General features: G+C 39.8%; 1 protein-coding gene across 2 annotated transcripts in view; it reads left to right on the top strand.

Annotated features, from left to right (window-relative positions):
- The window catches only part of hecw2b (HECT, C2 and WW domain containing E3 ubiquitin protein ligase 2b), a 47,334-nt gene that overhangs the window by 2,807 nt on the left and 23,658 nt on the right, over positions 1-20,869 (top strand). For both annotated transcript variants that reach the window (XM_067583764.1, XM_067583763.1), the window contains exons 2-4: positions 12,046-13,418; positions 20,023-20,130; positions 20,382-20,476. In XM_067583764.1, the coding sequence (XP_067439865.1) occupies positions 13,022-13,418; positions 20,023-20,130; positions 20,382-20,476 (600 nt within the window). In that variant the 5' untranslated portion in view covers positions 12,046-13,021. The remainder of the gene's footprint in view (positions 1-12,045; positions 13,419-20,022; positions 20,131-20,381; positions 20,477-20,869) is intronic.

Genomic DNA, 20,869 nt, shown 5'->3' with positions numbered 1-20,869 from the left:
TGTTTGTTTGTTGTTGTTTTGGCTGTTATGCTGGGTTTCAAAATGTTCTTGTCAAGTCAATTATTCTTTTTTACACTGTCTTTCTATCAATAAAATTGTTTGAATAATTAAAAAAACAAAAGTTGTCTGTCGTTACATATGAAGCTACACTAAGCCGGTTAGCTTAGCATGAAAACCAGACACAGCAGGAAGCAGCTGGCCATTCTCTGTCCAAAGATAACAAAGTGTGTCTACCAGAACCTCTAAACCTTACCAACATGTTATCTTGTTTGTTTAATCAGTGCATAAACTGAGGCATTAAAAAACAAAATTGGTGGTTTTATGTGGAGTTATGTGCTGGACTATTTCTTGGCTGGAAGCAGTGACTTCCTGGAGTTTCTTCTGAGCTAACCAGCTGCTGGTGGCAACTTCATCTTTAACAATAGATAGGAGACCTATCAGTCTTACCATCTAATTCTCGTCAAGGAAGCGAATAAGCATATTTCCCAAAATGTCGATCAATCCCTTTAACCTAAACTAAATAATCCTAACATAAACCTGGCTGTAACCTTTTGCTTTAGCCTCTGACCCGTAGTTTTTCTTTGGCATCAGTGAATAAAACGTCCTCAGCTGGTGGAGCGCTGTCATGTCTGTCTCTTTGGATTGGTCAGTTGGGTCCGCACAAGGTTAGAAGTGCAAGAATGCACTGAAACACAAACACACACACAGAAACTGGCACAGAGGAATGTGATGGGTGTGTTGGGGACAGAAAGCTGTCGCCTCTGACGGGACCACCTCATTGTTCTGCAATCATGCTACAGCTATTTCAGGACTCTGTGTGTGTGTGTGTGTGTGTGTGTGTGTGCGTGCATACAGTATATGTGTGTGGTTGTGGTCCTAATTTAGAAATCTTGCTTCTGCACAACCCTATACAAGATATACAGAATACATTTTGTTATACAAACAGAAAAAAAGTAGTTCAAGGGACAGTTTGTGTTTTGCTCTCATGTCTGGCTGAGAGTCTCCCTGCAGGCAGAGAAGTGAACCACCCCAACATCACAACGTTATTTGGGCAAATAGGCCGAATTTCCGGCATCTCCTCAGGGACTGGGTCACTGCTTTCCACAGTAGCTCCACTTTTTAATTTTAATTAGGCTGATGAGATGGCTCTATGTTTTTTTTTTTTTTTTTTTTGAACATCTAAATCTTCCCTCGTTCTAAGCTCTGACACTTGCATAATTCAGTATTAGCTGCTCTCTCCTTCTTTTTCTATGCAGACACATAACCCAACTACTGAACACTCCTCCTGTCCCACAAACATTTAGCTTTTTTACAGGAATGTGCATGCAACTCTCCCCATCATTCCTTTGTCTTAGCGTATGATGAGAATAGTAATCAAATACAGATTTAGGGCATATGTGCATTACGTACTGTACAGTGCAAACAGCCTGTCTGTGTAGCACCACTGCTGGCTGTATTGATGTCAGTTCCTGGGTCTGTTTTCACCAGGTTGTGTGTGTATATTTAGTTACAAAGTCTCACTATTTATAAATAACCTGCAGACTTGAAGCTGCTGCTGTAGAAAAGATTGGTCTGACTGTATCTCACACAGCTCAACACACAGCTGAGTGCGTTTAAACAGACTCTTCAGATATGGAAGCCCAAATTGACAAAATAGCAGAATGGGAGATTTTTAAAATAGAAAAAAAAAAAATTGTTAAATGACATCACAAGCTAATGTGTATATCTGAGATTAGAGCTGCAACAATTAGTTGATTAATTAATAAATTGCCAACTATTTTGAGTCATTTTTTAAAGAAGAAAATTTCTAGATTCTCCAAAATTCCAGCTTCCCAAATGTGAATTTTTAGTCGTCTATGACCGGACAAGACATTTGAGGACGTCATCTTGGGCTCTGGGAAACAGTGATTAAACACGTTAAACCAAAAAAATCAACAAAATAATTGACTTTGAAAATAATCATTAGGTGCAGTCCTATCTATGATGTCATGACATCATGAGCTATAAATATTTTTTAAGCTGCTATCATCAATATACATCTAAATCTACCCCTGACATTAAAAACCGTTTCATGCAGGCTGTTGTAAAGACTGGAAATGAAGAATCATGAATAGAGAGGATCCAGATGATCACGCAATTCAATTTCATTTTATTTATATAGCGCCAAATCACAATAAAAGTCATCTCAGGGCACTTTTCACATAGAGCAGGTCTAGACTGTACTCTTTAATTTACAGAGACCCAAAATTCCCCCATGAGCAAGCACTTGGCGACAGAGGCAAGGAAAAATTCCCCTTTAACGGGAAGAAACCTCAACAGAACCCGGCTCTAGGTGGGCGGCCATCTGCCTTGACCAGTTGACTCTTGTAAATTCTTTTGAGAAAAAAGTAAATGAGAAGTTGTTTCTCAGAATGTTAGGTTGGGTCTAGACAGTTTTTGGCATGAGTGTCAGTTTCTCCTGACATGCATGCCTGTTAGTTTTCTACACGCCACATTCATTGGGATGTTTTGGATTTGGGGGCAAGATGCCAAAATCAGGAAGTGTACCTTTTTAAAAATAATGTGGGGACGCTTCGCCACTGCAGGTACTCACCTAAAACATTCTAGCTTATGATCTCACACACCTAAATCAAAAGCCTGCAGAGATGACCACACACACAAATAGTCTTAGAGACAGTGGGGCAGTGATGAGTCAGCTCTGTGATGCAGTCTACACACTCCATCAATCCACTCACTGTCTCCTCTGTGTGTGTGTTTGTGAAAGCATTTATGTGTGGAGGGGTGACTTTGCTTGTATATGTGTATGTGTGTGTGTATGTGTGTGTGCTGATAGCTTGGCGCCAATGCCCCCTTCCCCACCAACCACCACCTCATCTTCCAGAGTGGAGCCTGTAGCCCCCTGAAGTACTACATGACTTTCTTCAAAAGGCGGGTGAGGGGGGGGGGCTGAGAAAGACTGTTGAGATCCCCAGATGGCAGATTTTCACAGTTCTATGTTTAAATAGTAGCTGAGCATGCAGATACAATGGATCATTATGTTACATGACATGTACGAGCGATTACAAGCTCCTGTTGTGGGTTTAATGGTGTCTTCTAACTGGACTCTTCCTTCCTTCCATCGTAGCTGAAATGTAATTAATTTAAAGATATAATTGCATTAGGGGTATTTATGTTGTGTTATGTCACGCTAATATGAAACTGACATTTTTTTCAGTGCAGTACCACATATCATACTGATTCCAGACTAAAAAATCCTATTTCAGTCAGTGCTAATTCTACATAAAAATTGAAGTAATGCAGCCTTTCTATATTTATAACATATTAAATATTATAAAAATCATATTACAGTCCAGTGGGAAGTATCATCCAGTGGGCAATCAGTCAGTCTTAACGTTAGCAAGCTACACTAACTGGCTTCCACTTTGGACTTCTGGATTTTGGCCTGATGGAGGCCAAGAATGCATTTAAAAGTTTATCTGAAGTTTATATGAGGCTTTTTAGCATCAATTCCCTCTTTGTGTTTCCTCAGACAGTGTTTCCCTGTTGAGCTGCGATGGAAGTATAGTAACAAAAAGAAGGACTTTGACACTAAAAACACTGTAACGTTGAAAGATATCTGGCTGAAGCTTCACATTAACTTAATAATAAACTTAATATATATTTTTGCACAGAGGCAGGACTGTGGATTTTGGCTCCCATCCCTTACATTGTAAGTGCATTATGAAGGGATCTTCTAATGGTCAGTATGAACAGGAGGAATGATTACAGCCAGAAAAACATATTTCAGTGTTCATTTGGGTTCCTGACTGTTGTTTCAAGACAAATTTGAAAAATTGTGAACCCATCCTGTATATTATCACTCCTATTGTTTTTTGTCTTTTGTTGGGGATCGTCCAATTCTAAGTTTTGGAGCTACAGATAAAAACATGTTGCCATGGAGTCAATGTGAGTTAGCTGTGGTCTGTGTCTTTAGCCTGTATTTGTTTACATTCTGGCAAATTGTCACCATAAAAAGTCATGCAGCATTAACTCTTAGCACTTCCTGTGTGCACTGTGACCATGGATGTACAGATGATTATTACTGGATCACTGAGACACTGAAGAAAACTCAAAATATGATTATTATAAGGCAAGATCTGCAGTTATGAGGAGCTTTTTGAACTTGATTTCAAAGCGTAAGTCATGCTGAATCTAACAAGACTCAACTCATTCATTTTTAAACATATTGTACTTGTTTTTTACACAGTTCTATGTAGTTTTACCTGTTGGAGGGCCACATAGCTACGCGTAGAGAAAGAGGAAAAAATAAACCAGCCATGAAAAAATAGAGATGAGCAGCGGTTTCTGTGGTCAGTGTTGCAGTTTCACTTGATTATAACGGATGAGCTCTGCTCTGGACATGCTGCTGTATTTAGGTCGCGAGTTATAATTCTGAGAAGGAGTGTGCAGAAATGAGGGACAAAATCCACAGTCCTTGTTTTGTGCAGAAATACTAAAGTTTATCTGATGTTAATACGAGCCTTCAGCAGTCTGAGTTAGTCAAATCAAGTGAGGATGCACCAAAGTCATTTTAGTACAAAATTCCTTCCTCCGAGGACAGTGTTTCCTTGTTAAGCTGAAATGGATATCAGTATCTGCTCCAAGATGTCAGTTAACCACTACGATAGGAAACACCCACCCAGAAGCTTGACGCCAGTGTTACCAGATTGAGTTTTTTCTGTAAAAATCATTTTGGGCTGTTTGTTATCTTTTTCATTTTGTACCATTTGGGCGATTTCCCTCGTTGAAAAGTTGTAGATACAGTCTAGTGAATCAGCCTTTCCTCTCCTGCAGTTGATTGAGACTGACATGGCATAGAGTTCCTACAGGCTCAACAACAACAACACCAAATGTCATTTCAGTCACTACAACCAGGCTGAATCTTCTTCCCTATTCCAATGATTATTCAATAACAAAGCCACAGCCCTGTGATAAAATCCTTTCATATATGTGATGATGGACAAACAAAAATGTAATTACTTTTATGATCATTTGAAAGATTTGTCCAAAAACTGTTTTATCCTCTTAAACATACACACAATAACTGCAGTATCATTATAGTTCTCAGAAGATAATTCAGATTTTAGTTGCTGCATTGGGGAATGAATGTAATGCTTGGCACTTGCTGATACTTAAAGCAGTTCTGTATTAAGCCACTGGTGTGACCAGTGCAGAGTTTTATGTGCATGCCTAATGTGGAATGCTGAGCCGTATGACACAGGCTGACTGAGGTCAAAGGTCACCTCATTGAGTATGTGTGAGATGGGGAGGAGAGGGAGGACAGAGGAGGGAAGTTGGAGCGGTTAGAGATGGCGGGGCGGGTGGGGGGCAGCGGATGGGAAAGCAGGGGTTACGTCACAGGTCAGGTATTAATAACTCACCGTCTAAGTTTAAATGCCAAATGTAAATTAAATTGGAGTGGAAAGCAGAGGAGAAGCAGCAAATCAAATGACATCACTACACTTGATAGCTTTATAATTGATCCCACCTAACACAGGTGAAAACTTCACAAACTTACCTTTCTTATACAAAGCCAACATGTAACACAACTATAATGATTTAAAGGTAAAAAAGTTTGCTGGTCACAGGGAGTACTAACAGTTGTGTAATGTCTGCCTCTGTGTGTCTGGAGGACATCTCAGTGGTTATCTGGTTTTGCACATCTGGAGATGACTGGGGAGCTATAGTTTGATAAATGAAATGTCTTATAACTATTTCCATGACGCTTGTGGTCCTGCATACAGTAGTACTCCTGTAAACAAACTGATGTGTCAAATTTCTGGCGTTCCCCTTTACGAACTAGTAAATGACACAGACTAAAGTTTGTGTTTCTTTATATACATTTTGCATTGAGGCAGACCTTCCAACCCAGCTGATAGAAACCCCTAATTTGCATTTTATTTTCACTGCAGTCTGCTGAGATCAAATTTGCTGGACAGCTGGATGGAAACATGGCTGCAGAGCTCCAGCTGCAGATTGAAGCGTGTGGTAATGCAGCGGATTAGAGAAGGCATTCTGTCAACAGTAAATACCCCCCCACCCCACCCCATTCTGTTTTAATCCTGCTGCTGGATCAAGGACACTTACCTCCTGAGAGCTTCATGTGTGTGTGTGTGGGACAGGGTTTTAATTTGTGTGACTTTCAGGGTGGAGTGCAATAGTTTTTGGTGTGTTTTCTGAGAAAGAGAGGGTATGCGTGTGTGCTCAAATTCGTAAGTACAAAGCATCCGGGCATTCAGCTTAATTTTGAGACTGTGTATGAATATGTGTGTGTGTGTGTGTGTGTCAGTACAAGTAGCTTTAAACTCTGACAACAGCACCATGCTCAGCAATGGCCTCTGCCCGAAGCTATTTATAAAACTATCTGGCCAGATGTGTGGGCGTGAATGTGTGGGTGTGTGTGCATGCGTGTGTGTGTGAGCCTGGATTTAATACCAGTTTTATTGTAGCACGGCTCCCATCATTGTTGGTGTAAAAACAGAATCAATTCAGTAAAGAAGGAAACTGGACTGAAGAGTTAATGTTGAAACCGTAATTCAAAGCTAAAATTAAGTATCACAGCATGTGGGAACACTCCTCCTTCAACTTCTCCCTTACTGTTTCACTAAAGGTTATTTCATGTGATGGTGTGTTGGGTAAATTTTGACCTTTTATCACCATGTCTGCACAGCTGTGTAGTGAAAGCAGCACGTTAGAGATGTTCAGGCACAGTTTTTAGTGTAGGATATAGACTTAAAGCATAACAATATGTTTTGGGTTGCAGCGACGCACGCCTATGTAGACAGCTGTATTGATTAAACTGATTGAAGGAGTCAGATGCACGTGAGATGACTGAAAAATGCAGGTGAAATGCTGTAAAGGCCAGATGACACAGAAAGCTCTTTTTGAAGGGTTTTTTCCATCTCATGCCCGTCTCAAAGAACACATGCGCTTCTTCCTTTGACTCCGAGACACACGTGTATCACCACATGAACCCCCATGTTTTTTTATGCTGCAAGTCTTGTTTTCTCTGGCTAAGTGAAGCATAATCTCCAGACAGTTGTTTAAAGGGGACATGTTCTGCACATTTCCAGGTGTGTATTTTTTATTCTGGGGCTTTACTGGAATATCTTTGCAAGATTTACAGTTCAAAAAACGCCTTATTTATCGTATACTGGCCCTTTACACAGCCCCTCCAATCAGCCTCTGTCCGAAGCAGGCTTCCTGTCTCTTAAAGGCCCCCCTCCTGATCAGCCCATTCTGCTCTGATTGGTTAGCTTCCAGAGGTTGCGTCATGACTGACGTCCAGCTGCTCGAGAGGCTACATCAATAAACCATGAAACAAGTGGTAGGGTTTCACTGTTTTGTTTTTTTTGTTGTTCTTTACTTGAAATTTCAACTTCTCAAATACATCAATACATGTTCCAAGGCCATGGAATGGGCGGCCGTTTATGAGCACGTGTGACAATCTGACGTCAGCTCAATCTCAAGGTAGAAGAAAATGTTGCAAACAAAGCGCTGAGGGCAGGTTGAAGCCCTGACTTTTGACTTGCAGGGAGCATTTCTACATATATTAACCTCAGGTTTTGCAACTTTGACCATGTTTAACATCCGACATTATAACAGTAAATGAATAACAGAAAACCAGAAAAAAAAATGATATGTCCCCTTTAGAAAAATATATTGATCAAGGAACTCAATATCGCCATGAACCTTCTGCTTTCACTATAATCAGATGTTCCTGCTTGCTGCGGTGTGCAGGGAAATAAAGTATTGATTCATTAATCAATACTCTGTCCTCTTAGTGTGTAAAATAGGTGTTGCATAGTTACATAAAAACACATCATTCATCTCCAACAATCACATCTAACATAACAAAACAGAGTTTTATCTTTCTCATTTCAGAGAGACATGAGAAAGATCAAACTTAGACTATGTAAAACATTCCTTATGAAACAGTTTTTGAATGTGATTCTTGAGTTGCCTGATATGAAGGCAGTGTTTCAAAGCCCAGGGTGCAAAGTTTGAAAATGCAGATTTATCAAGTTCTGAGGGACACTGTAGATTATCCATCTGGATGATTTGGTCTGATAAGGCTTTGTTGTTGGACACCTCTATAAAGGGATTTACAGGAAGGGTTCTCCCTCCTTCTCCTACTTCTCTTCTCCTAACTTTTCCTCTGAAAATGAGCAAGTGGCCTATTTATAACCTACGTTTATGCACAAGTTGTTCTGTACTTACATACAGTAGGCTACCAGTTACGCCTCATTTCCTTTAGTGCTTTCCTCTAATGCCTTTCTAGTTCATGTGAAGAAGAGTTTCCACAAGGCATCATTTCCATGGAAAGAGAAGTTTCAGTCTGTTGTGACAGAAAGGTTTAAATAGGATTTGGTCAGCCTCTCCATTCTTGACATGACCAAAATGTGATATTTTAAATGCAGTTTTTTGAGCAATACCAGCATTTCACAAGCTTTCTCCACCTGTAAAATGTTGCTGAAATATGAACAAACTTCTCTTATTCTTTTGTAACTTAAAGTGACTCCACTTACTGGAGATGCACGCTGTGTCAGTCAACTTTCCACACTGACATTTGAAATGAAAAAATTCAAAAATACCCCCCAAAATTATTTGAGTCTCATGCATAAACACTGATGTAAGCCATTGTTAAATTAATCTTATATTTTCTTAAAAGCATTAAATTTTTGATTCTAATCTTTACCTCTATTTTATGTGTTAAAGCAGGTACAAATCAACATCCAGTATGGAGGTATAATATATTATACTTTTCCTATCTACACTATCAACACGTTTTCCATATTCCTCTCTCCCTCCCTCTCTCTCTCGCTCTCAATCAGCAGCACATTGCAAAACTAATTCAGAAGCATCCGGGGATGGTGTGCCAGTGCGTGAGTGCACATCCGTTTGGTCTCGTAATGGCAAGAAGGATAGAGAATGGGACAGGGAGAGGAAGGAGGGGAGTGGTGGTTGATCATTAGGTTTGACGTGATGGAAGCAGAGACACGGTTTTGACTTAATCACCTCTTGCCATGGCAACCAAAGAGTGTGTGTGTGCGAGAGAGAGAATGAAATGAAGGAGAAGAGAGACAGTGAAGAGAAGAGGTAGTGTGTGTGTGTGTGTGTGTGTGCCCAAGTGTTTTGAAAGGTCAACAGGATATGGTTTAATTTCTATCCATTCAGGAAGAGCTGAACTTGTTGACCTCTGAAGTAGCCGCTGCTGTGTATGTAAGTATGATGGAGATATCCTCACAAAGTCATATTGTGCAAGCAACGTACAAACCTATCTTTGTATTGCGAAATAAGTGTATCAGAGTGATATACAAACATAAAGACTGGGTTATGTCAAAGGCTGAATTTGCCTAATCAGACCTCTTCTTAAGACTGTCTGGGCGTCTGCAGATTGTGCTGTATTGCTGACAGCTGACTCATTCTCCTGTAAGTTTGGTTGCACCTGTTAGGCCATTACTGTTATGATTATTATTAGTTCACAGAGTTTAGTGACATCCTGTCATTCCCAGCATAGCTCCACCCAGAACCTGACTAAAGGCATGGGTCCAAAATCACTCTCTACTTACTATTAGAGGATGTAATGCTTTTCTTTGTCATATATATGGTAGTTATCTGAATGTCTTTGGGTTTTGGACAGTTGATTGAATAAAACAAACAATTTGAGGATATAACCGTGTTCTATTTAAAATTATAACCTCACTATTTTTATTTTATAGACAAAAATGATCAGATGGAGGAAATAAACTACAGATGAATCAGTAATGTTAGTAACGTTGGTTGCAGCTCTAGTACTATATTTACTGGTCATTTTACCATTTTATTTGTGTCCAAATTCTGAGTGTGTAAATTCATCCACTATACACTCACTGAGCACTTTATTAGGAACACCTGTGCAATATAATGCAATCCAACACAACAGCTCTGCCATGAAATCCACTTTTATGAAGCTTATACATGTTCAGTGGTGATATTGTCAGAAAGGTGATAATTCAATAATAAATCTGTAATTCTTTATGTTTATTACTGATGTCGTAATGGGTGGTGGTGTTGTACTGGATTGCATTATATTGAAAAATGCTCCTAACATTTTGGAAAATTTAAGTTTATTTCAACCTGATGTATATGCAGTTAGCTATAACGGCTGCTTCTGGTGGCTAGTTTCTATTCTTATCTTTGGTCAGACTCTAAAACAAACGTTTGAAATGATTCCTGTAAAAATCATCATTTGTTTTCCTGAATCTTTAACACATCTGGAGAGAGAAAAGTTAGCATGACACATAGAACCACAATGGCCACATTCATGGGAAATACATCAGGTTGAACTTCCCTTTAAATAATGAGATTAACAATGACTCCTTTCCATTAATTGTCTGAGTAAGCTATATCAGTGAGTAAGCCTACACAATACAGGATCCCTGGAACTGACTCATCTTTAAGGAATGCAGCCATCATTAATGTGATAAATTTCACCCTTGTTTTTCCTGCTTTGACAAGTCAAAAAAAATCTGCTGGGAAAAGGGTCTATTGAGTAAACTATTGAGTAGTGAATGAAGGAGTGATTTTGGACACAGCCGAGCTGTAATTATCCAGAGCAAATGAAAGCACTTCTGTGAGTGTACAAGGCCTTTTAAATGATGTAGCTTTAATATGTTATGTCTGTGGCTCTCAGCTCCAAGCTCATTGGTTCCCACTGAATACGTTAATCTTCAAAAACAGCTCACAAATGTATAGTTTCAGTGTTTAAAAAAGGTTCAGTAATTTACTAAAACAGCTGGTCACTGTAGTTTCCACTTACAGGAGGAAAGAGTGCATTTGTTGGGAACTATTTTTCAGCAGCACATTTTCTGTCTGTCTGTTGGTAAATATGTCAACAGCTATCAGATGGATTGCCATGAAATTTTGTACAGACATTCATGTTCTCCAGAGGATATATGCTTTGTGATCTCCTGACTTTTCATTTAGCACCATTATTGTGTCAAAATCTCAATTTATCCAGGTTTTTCTGTCAAATAGTTTGGTTTCTTTACAGTAAGCATTATGATTGATTTTCTTTTATTTTTCTGTCATGCACACAAAGTATCCAACCCTCATGGGTTTACAAGACACCTAAAGTACAGTTGCAGTGGTCAAATGTTTCATTTCATTACAAAATTACAGATTATTATACAGCACTGTCTTAAACAAAATATTCCCCCTTCTCTCCCAAGCTTGGCAAATAAAATCTGCCACAAAAAAGGTTCCCTTCTTGAGGTTTCTCATAATCATCCAGCCCAAAGAAATCAACATAAATGGAGGACATCTTACTAAGAAGTACATTCCTTACCTCCTTGTAGACAGGACGGTAAAACAAGAAACGAACCTCAAACAAAATCTGTCCTCCTCTGGATTGAACCTGCTGGTCTATACGGCTAATGATGATGTTCCTGAATGTAACTGTGCACATAGGGATCTTTTTCTTTTGTTTAAATTATACTTCACATAAGATTCTACACCGTAGCTATTCTTTTTGAGACAATACATTTATAAAACAGACCAATATTCTTTATACATGAGGAACATTTTACTCCAAATCTCCCAAATATCACAAAGTAACTTGTGTCAAAGATCTGCTGGTGTGTGTAGCCTTGTTAATAGTTTTTGGACCACAATGGAGCTCTACAGCATAGTGAAATAAGATATATCAGGCTTTGATATACACACAATACTATACTCTTAGTGGATCAATTCATTGTTGATTTTGGTCTTTTCATAGGATTTGTTTACAATAAGAACCAACCATATCCTTTAAAGAATTAGGATAAACTTGAAGGGAGCCAACACACGAAGAAGCTGTTTTAACTTTTATCTTTATTAAGATGATTTGACTATTTTTTGTGAATTGTGAATTTTAGGTCCAACCCTACCAAGTATTACCACAAAATACTGACCACCATTCCTTGTTTACCTTTTTCCCCTACTCACATTTCTTACTTCCTCTCTCTCTGTCTCTCTCTCCTATAGGTCTCCAATCTCCCTTCACCCTTGTCCTCCCTGTGGATCGTAGGAACGCCCTCTCATCACCCCCTCCTCCCTGGACAAACGAGCAGAAGGATTCCCGGAACACTTGTCATCCCTCCTTCCTCGTCTCTCTCTTTGCCCATCTCCCACCCCCATCGCTTTCCTTGGTCATAATGGGTGCCTGGATGATTTACAAAGAACTCTAGCGCCCTTGAGCAAGGTGTTGCTCCGTGGTTGTCACTTATAATATGTGAAAATGGACATGTGTCGCAGGGTGTTGAGAGGGATATATCAACAATATCGACATTTAGTGGAAACGTGATATAAAAGACTGATCAAAGAGAGAAAAAGACTGAAAGAGTCCTGTTCACATCTCCTCATAATACCTTGAATGATGACTAGTGGAACCTGGGAACTCTAAAGTGCCTTGCCCAAAGGAACACCAGCAGGGCCAAAGAAATGCGTGGCGAGGACACCAAAATCCAGACTGTTCTGTCAAGTGTTTTTTAAAATAGAGGTGCCTTGGACAGTGCACTTCCTGCCTCATTATCACTTCATTCACCCATCTGTACTTCCATCTCTACGTCTATTTATCAATTTTTCTTCTCTTCAGCTGTCCAGACATTTATTGCTCCTTCAGTCTGGTCTAGTTTTACACTCTCTCCTTCCTTTCCCCTCCCTTCTTGTTTTCTTTCTTTGGTACACCCAACTGGCCTCCACCATTCGCCCCTCCCTCGCAACGGCCGTCCTCCCCCCCCGCCCCCGCCCCCAGTCATCCTCCCCCACCCCCTCCACCTCCTCTGCCCCCTCCTCACCCCACCACCACCATCATCATCATCACCACCACCACCATCATCCTCACCCTCAACCCCACTCCCACAATCACCACCACCAGCACCACAATCACCACCACCAGCTCTCCTCCTCTCCCCCTCGTTTCTCGCCCCCGCCCTTCAACGCCTCTGCCTCGGTGGCAACCATGGCGACAGCTGCCACCGCCTCCTCCTCTTCCTCCTCCCCGTCGACCTCATCGTCGGCCAACGGCAGCGCCCGGGAGCACCTGCTGGCAGTGCGCCGGCGCAACCCGCACACCCGGCCATACACAATCGGGCCAGACAACCTCCGCAGCCTGTCGGTGCAGGGCGAGGTCGGGGGTTCCCCCTCAGCATCATCCTCCTCATCAGGGGTCCAGCCAGAAGCAGCGGGGATGGGGCTCCAGCGGGCCAATAGCGACACAGACCTAGTGACATCAGACAGCCGCTCATCGCTCACTGCGTCTACGTACCAGTTGACTCTAGGTCACAGCCACCTGGTCATCTCCTGGGACATCAAAGAGGAAGTGGATGCCACCGACTGGATTGGGCTGTACCACATTGGTGAGCATACTCACTTCCCCTCGCTGAAGCGCACAACATGGAACAGTCTGCTTCAGGAAGGGGACTTTAACTATTCTAGCTCTCTATTTTGTATTTTAGTAAGGACAAATGGAGGAGAATGTGAATCTAGAAGATGTTAGAAAATAGTGAAAAACACCCATCAAAAATTCCCAGAGACCAAGGTGAACTCTTTAAATGTCTTAATTTATTAGACAAACAGTTCAAAATCCAAAAATATTCTATTTATGATATATAAAACAGAAAGAAATCAACAAATCCTCACATTTGAGTAGTTGAAACAAGGCTTACTTGCTTTATGAATTAATAATATAATTGACTGATTGTTTCAGCACAAGAAGCAGCGTCACTCTGGCAGCCATAGTGAAGGTCCTGGAGCTCTTTGCATAACCGTGCTGATTTTACACATATGTTTACAATGATATTTACTATTTGAAATTCATAGTCATTTTTGAAACAATGGGTCCTTAATTTCAGACAGATGTACACAAAAGCAGGCATTCATTCTCTTAGTGCTTTCAAATATTTATCCTCCTGTAGATCAACTTTTCTCATTTAATATTATCCCTGCTGAGTCAACACACATATAGGGATGATTAACTCTTCTGTCCTCCTTTGTGTCTTTTGTGTGGGAAAGTAACCTCTTTAAATGTACATGTGGCACCCATTCATGCCAGTGATGAATTAATTCATTTTAATTAATTTATAAACCCCTGGACTTTTATAGCTCATATGTCTTTCAGCAAGATTTCTGCTAATGTTCAAAACTTTCTGCACATTCAAAACATATCAACAACATATAACACATATGTGTGTTTTGGGATGATTTTTAGGAATCATGTACATCTGAACTGTGTTATTGAAACTAACTGAAAACAAGAATACAACACATTTTGGCCATAACCGATTAAAACATTGATCTAATCTATTAGAGAAGGAGACCTTGTTAAAGCCTGTAAATCATTCTGGAAAACAAAAACCTTAGGCTCAAAAGTTTAAATCTACACACAAGCCATGACAGTCGAAATCACATCTTAAACATAAAGGATTACTCTTACATATCCCATATTGAGCAAAACTGATTTATTCTTGTGCTTTTGAAAGTAGATCAATACTCTTTGTTAACAGTGTGAAATTGAAAAGTACTGTTTGACAGTTACTGGAGAGAAGACAATATTTTAGTCTGTTGAACTATACCAAAACTAAAAGTCACTAAGCCCTATTTTGTAAAACAAGACTTTCCTTTTCCTTTCTGTTTCTTTCTGTCTTTACAGAATTCTGAGGGAACGTAGTTAGCCTCAAAAAGTCAAGCCATGGGACATTTAATGAAATGATCTAAAGGCCTTTTTGCGTCTTTCATTGAAAGAAATGAATTCCTTAGATCTTTTTACGATCCACAAGGTCAAGTTTAGCAATGTGTGTGTGGCTGGGATAATTATCTTCAAAGATTCAGTGGTTGTATGAGCTCATGATTCATATTCATATTCTGGGAGTAAATAAAGACCCAGTTCTGAGAAAAAAAAGACCCGCCCCTGTCAGAGGCATTGTTGTGTCTATGAGTAACGTTACAGCGGTTGCTTCTTCTTTCATGCTTTTATTGGGGGGCGGGGCACATGTTCTAAAAATCTACACCTATGATCACACAAAATAATGTAGTTAGCTAATAATATGCTCCTGAGTCTTGGATGTAATGTTAGGTTACTTACTCTGTAAAAAGTAAGTTAGTTAGCTGGACATGCAGTGATTGTAGCACTTTTAAATCCATTCCGTAAAAAAAGACATTGCTCTTACTATAGCCTCATGCACATGACTTCAGGAGAATTTAGGGAATGATCAGTTGATCAGTGGGTCAGTCATTTCAACACTGATATTTCACTGATATATTTTTCCACATCTGTTTTCTTTTAGTCTGGCAGAAGCTAGCCTCGGTGGATGGTACTTGAATGTTAACATCATCATGGGTTGTTAGCTTTAATCTTACCAAGTCCAAAACTCAACTTTTAAAGTTCCCTGTCAGACATACAAAAATACTCTGCTTGGAACAATAATGTGTGTCTGATATGGTTTTTCCACCAAAAAAAGTAAAATTACCACTACAAAATCCTTAAAATTACATTTCCTCCTTCTGCCTCATTAAAAATCCCAGAATCTGCAAATATGTAAATATATTTCATCTCAGAAGTTTAACTGCCGGACACAAGATGTCTCCTTGTTCACGGAATAGTTCCTTCTCAGTGTTTGTGCACTGAAGGCTTCAAGTTTCCACATCACACTGTTGTAAATTGAATATTGGAGCAGGATTAGCTTCAAAACCAGTTATGATGTCACAAATCATGCTTGTAGGCCTGCCCTGTAAAATCAGATTTTCAATGAGCTCATAGAAACTTTCCACTTTCAGCAGATGAATGTGAAAACAGCCTTCTGTACAGTGAAGCTCAAACATTCAACATTTCTGAGTGGAGGGGGACTTTAAAAACCCCAAAGTGTACCTTTTAAGAGACGAAAGCAGATGTGGAACAAATGAAAAAAAAAAATTCTATGCACATCTGATCTTCAGGCCTGATGTCTTGGAATAAAGGGAGCAACATTTTACTGTGTCACGGTGCCTTGAACAAAAATCCACCTTTTCAGACCATTCATTTTACTGTAACACCTCTAAATCCCCAAATCGTAGCACATTATCTCGAATAGACGTCCATTGTGGCACTTGTCTGTTCTTGCTTGCTCATCATCATCCTTATCTGTCTTACTGCCTCCTGCCTGTCTCTGTCTCTCACTTCCATATTGTGTCTTCCACTGTCTGTCTCCCTGCCTGTCTGTCCTCATATTTGTCTGCTAGTGTAATAACAATGGCTATAGGGTAGCGATACGATAGCGTTATTGAAGAGGTTGCGACGTGTAACTCATCTCCTCAAGGTTAGAGCATTACATCAGCCCCACTGCTGCTGCATTAACTGGCTAATGGAGTGTGTGTGTGTCTGTGTGTCTGTGTGTCTGTGTGTCTGTGTGTCTGTGTGTGTGTGTGTGTGTGTGTGTGTGTGCACAAGAGAAAGATGGTGAGGTTACCCTGATGAAAAGTGATGCTGACTTGGCATCAAAAGCATTTAAGAGCAGTATGTTTCTTCTCATACTTCACACTCTATCTCTCACACACATCATTTCAAGTGCCTCGTCCCCATCCTAGAGTGATGTACTTGTGAATGACAGCAGGTGTGTGAAGTGCCACCTGTCAGTCCCTAAACAATACTACAAAAATAAAAAAATCTGAATATTTGAAATTTCAAAAATTAAAAATATACCATCTGCACTACAGATGTTCTTTTTATGTATCTTAAGAGACTCTGGTACATTATGAGCACCACAAATTCAATGTTCTCTTCTCACTTAATAGTGGTTGAAGTGTATTCTGAGCTGTCTCATTAGGACAATATTTAATATAAGGGACCGTACAAAAATTACTAGTGTAGGGACAGCAGCTGAACTTTATGTTTCACTTTTTTAAAAAAGTCCCTTTGGCTCAGACCTCCTCAAAGTTGCTGATATTATCTTTGAACCCTCCCCATGATTTATAAAAAAAAAATGCAACACCTTCCACCAATATCTTAAAAAAAAATAAAAAATTAAGAGATTAGCAATTTGCAAAATTTATGGCAAAAAGCAAGCATCGTCTTTACTATTCACTATATTCCAGCCACTCTATCTCTCCAAAAGCTACTAAATGAACAGATACTACCACAGCCAATGGCACCATCTCTGTCTACTGAGAACCATAATATCCCTGCTCTATCATAGAACTAAGGGCTCTGTGCAGCTAAAATTACATTATAGGCTTACTTTATGTGACACATTTCAATTTATTGTAGTTCTGCTTTCTGTTCTCTTTGCTAGAGATAACATTCAGTCACTAACAAGATCCACAGTTGCTGTGTTTCTAAAAAATCCTCTTAGCTACTAGAAATAAAGCCCTGATACAGAGAAATAATAAATATATGTGATACAGTAAGTACAAGAAAGCATATTAATACAAAGAAGAAGTGATGCGTAAGTGTGTTTTTTTTTTTATATTACTCTCCCTTTATTACATATCATTGATACAAATATTATATTTTCCACTGGCTGGTATTATTAGTATTCATTCTGATATGGAAGCACGAGTCTAATCTGAGATAAAAGACTTTCTGATACCAGCCAGTTTCTGCTAGGCTTGGCAATGTCCTGTAGTTCTCCAGCTCAGGTGAGAAAGAGCAGCTTTCAGCAGTCAGTGAAATACACACCATTTTACAAAAGCACAGGTCGTCTCAAACCACAGGTGACCGATTTTGTGTGTGTGTGTGAGAGAGAGTGAGTGCCTGTGGACAATCCTTTATCTGAGACAGAGATAGAGAAAGTCGGTGAAAGGTGAGCTCTCCGTCCCTCCAGCTGCTCTGCATCTCTTCAGTGGTATTGACCCAGGCAGGGGGATTTCTGGGGCTTTGCTCCCCAGGGTTGAGCACTGTTTCCAGCCTGGCTGTCGGCCACTCTCCCATGGAGCCGCCTTAGCTCCGTGACCTCACTCTGCTGTCTGACCTGTGTGTGTATACGGGTGCATGTGTGTGTCACACCTCTCAGACTGTAGTTTATAAGGCTTGGGTGATTGCAGGGTTATCAGGTCAGACAAGTGTGTATGTGTGAGGAATACTTATTTGCTGTCAGTGACAAAAGCTCAGTTTATTGATGGTGTCCTGGTGTGACAGAGGGCAAGGGATGAACTGTATATGTGTCTGTGTGTGTGTGTGTGTGTGTGTGCGTGTGTCTATGTGTGTGTGTTTGGCTGACGGACATCAGCATTGATCCATTAGGACACGGGCCATTTGTCATCCTTTACATGGGTGGTAAACATAAATGTTTGATGGCTTAACGGGCACAGACAGGGATGTGGTTTATGACCTGAGGGCAGAGTTTCCCCCGGGAACCAGTAATCTCCATGGTGGTTTGTCAATGCAGCACACACCCTTACCTCTCATGTAAAATTTGCAAAATAGATCCAAACAACACAAACTGAGAACAAGTAAAGACTTAATTGCAATGAAATACCAGCATCAGTGATGGCATCACGAGAAGACTACAAATGGTAGGAAGACCCAAGAAGAACATTACTGTGGATTTGTAAGGTGGCCTCTGTGAAACAGTTTAATTATTAAAGTGGCACCAAAACAGTTGCTGAATTGAGGGATTTGCTGGTGACTCGAGCATAATTCATTATGCAAAAGTAGCTTATGCTGTGAATCTCAGCAGTAAAAATCTGTATCTGTGCCACTGAATCACAGATTATATTCCATAGATGTCACATATAACAAAAAACAATGTAAGAGACTGCACAGTATGGCTGCAACTACCGATTGTGTTCATTATTGTTTAGTCTGCCCATTATTTTCTCAATTAATTGATTTGTCCTTTTGTCAGTAAAATGTCAGACAACAGTGAAAAATACCAGTTACAATTTCCTCCAGCTGAAGGTGACATATTCACATTACATGTTCTGTTTAATTAACAGTCCAAATATTACATTTAACTACCATACAAGACAAAAAAAAAAAAGTGTTTTTTTACATTTGAGAAGCTGGAACCAGTGAAATAACTAAATGATTAATCAATTATCATGAAGCCAATTATTTTTTGCCGATCGATTAATTGCCTACTCTTTGCAACTCTGCTGCACAAGCTGAAAGACCATTTGACTGATGCACGAACCAGACTTAAAACCAAGGCCATTGGCAGCCTGCCAGTGACTGATGGGATTAATTACCCTTAAGGTTATCATACTGACATGCCCATGAACAGGCACTAATGTAAGTGCTCAGTTTTTGCCACAGAACTTTAAACAGAAGTTGTTAAAACCAGCAGTGCTGTAGCAAAGCGTATCCATACACCAATAACACATCTTAAATCAGTGTCTTTAGTTACTGGAAATGAGGGGTGACATAGTACTTACACATTATAGAGAAAAATTTGTGACATTTCACATATGAGGAACTTTTCAAAATGCAAAGATCCTGTGAATATATGAGAAGTTCTTCAACTAATGAACTTTTTTAAATTAAATTAAAATTAAATTAAGCCATTATCAACAATTTTTATTGCATATTTCATGGCGTTTTAAGGTTGCCTTTGCCTATTTTGCATTCAGCCTTTTAAAGGAATAGATCAACATTTTGGGAACTCCACTTATGCACTTTTGTTCTGAGAGCCAGCAACCGGTTAGCTTAGCATAAAGACTTGGCAGAGGGAGAAACAGCTGGCCTGTTCAAGGGTTAACAAAAAACGTATCTGTTGAATTTGTACAAAAACCCTAACTTTAATTTAGTTGGTTAGGCTCAATGGATGCTTGAAAGAGTTTTAGTAAGAGAACCCCGACATCAGTGTACAGGTCAACAAACTAACTGATTATGGTTCCAAATCCAGCTCATAATTTTGGTCCCAGGCACCCTGCTTTTGTCTCCTTACACCTTGCTATTGTTGCCTAATTCCCAAAAGTGTATAAATAGAACCAAGTGTGTGTTCCTGAAACATTCTAAAAAGCATATTCATGTAAGTGTGTGTTCTACAGATGAGACGTGTGTGGCCAACGTGTGGGACTCCAAGAATCGCGGTGTGAACGGCACCCAGAGAGGACAGATCGTGTGGAGACTGGAGCCAGAACCCTACTTCATGGAGCGTGAGTGGACTCCATTGGTCCTGTGCTTGAGGAGATTTGACATTAATGTTTTGTTTTTCTGGAATAATAGCTCAAGTCAGACCAGTGATTTTACAAATAAACTCTTTTTATCAACTCACCAGCACTGTAAAAGTAGCAGCTTGACCTCTGTATGTTAACACATTTTGAGAGGGCAAGATAGCTCGTATTCTGCATTTGACAGGCCTAATACACATTGCATGAAAATGAGAATGTATATGATCTCTCTACAGCGGAAACTAAGATCTGCTTTAAATACTATCACGGTGTAAGTGGAGCATTGAGAGCAACGACACCTTGTATCACCGTCAAGAACCCTGGAGTACCGGTACGTTTGTGTGTGTGTGTGTCATCAACATCTCTCTGACGTCCCTGTAGTCATGCCCTCACCTAGTTTTTTTTTTTTTTAACCATTCTCTCATTTTCTCTTTCTAATCTTTTATTCAGCCTTTTTCTTCTCTTTGTGCTCTCTACCTCTGACTTTTCTCCCAGTTTATTAAGTGTCTCAGAATCCCTAAATCCATAAAATAAAAGTTAAACTAGGACAAAAGACATACTCAGAGTAGGACTGAGAGTGCGAGTATGAACATCTCACAATTACCCAGGAGGTCAATTAACATGTACCACTGTTGTAAAGATATTTCCAGAAACAATATTCTGTCTGTTGCATGATACGACCTATTCTTTAATCATTTCACAGGTTGCACCTCTTTTTCCAAAT

This window comes from Thunnus thynnus, chromosome 24 (assembly GCF_963924715.1).
Source record: "Thunnus thynnus chromosome 24, fThuThy2.1, whole genome shotgun sequence".
In the NCBI taxonomy this organism is placed as follows: Eukaryota; Metazoa; Chordata; class Actinopteri; order Scombriformes; family Scombridae; genus Thunnus; species Thunnus thynnus.
Note: the sequence above shows the minus strand (reverse complement) of the source record. Positions and strands in the feature narration are given on the sequence as shown.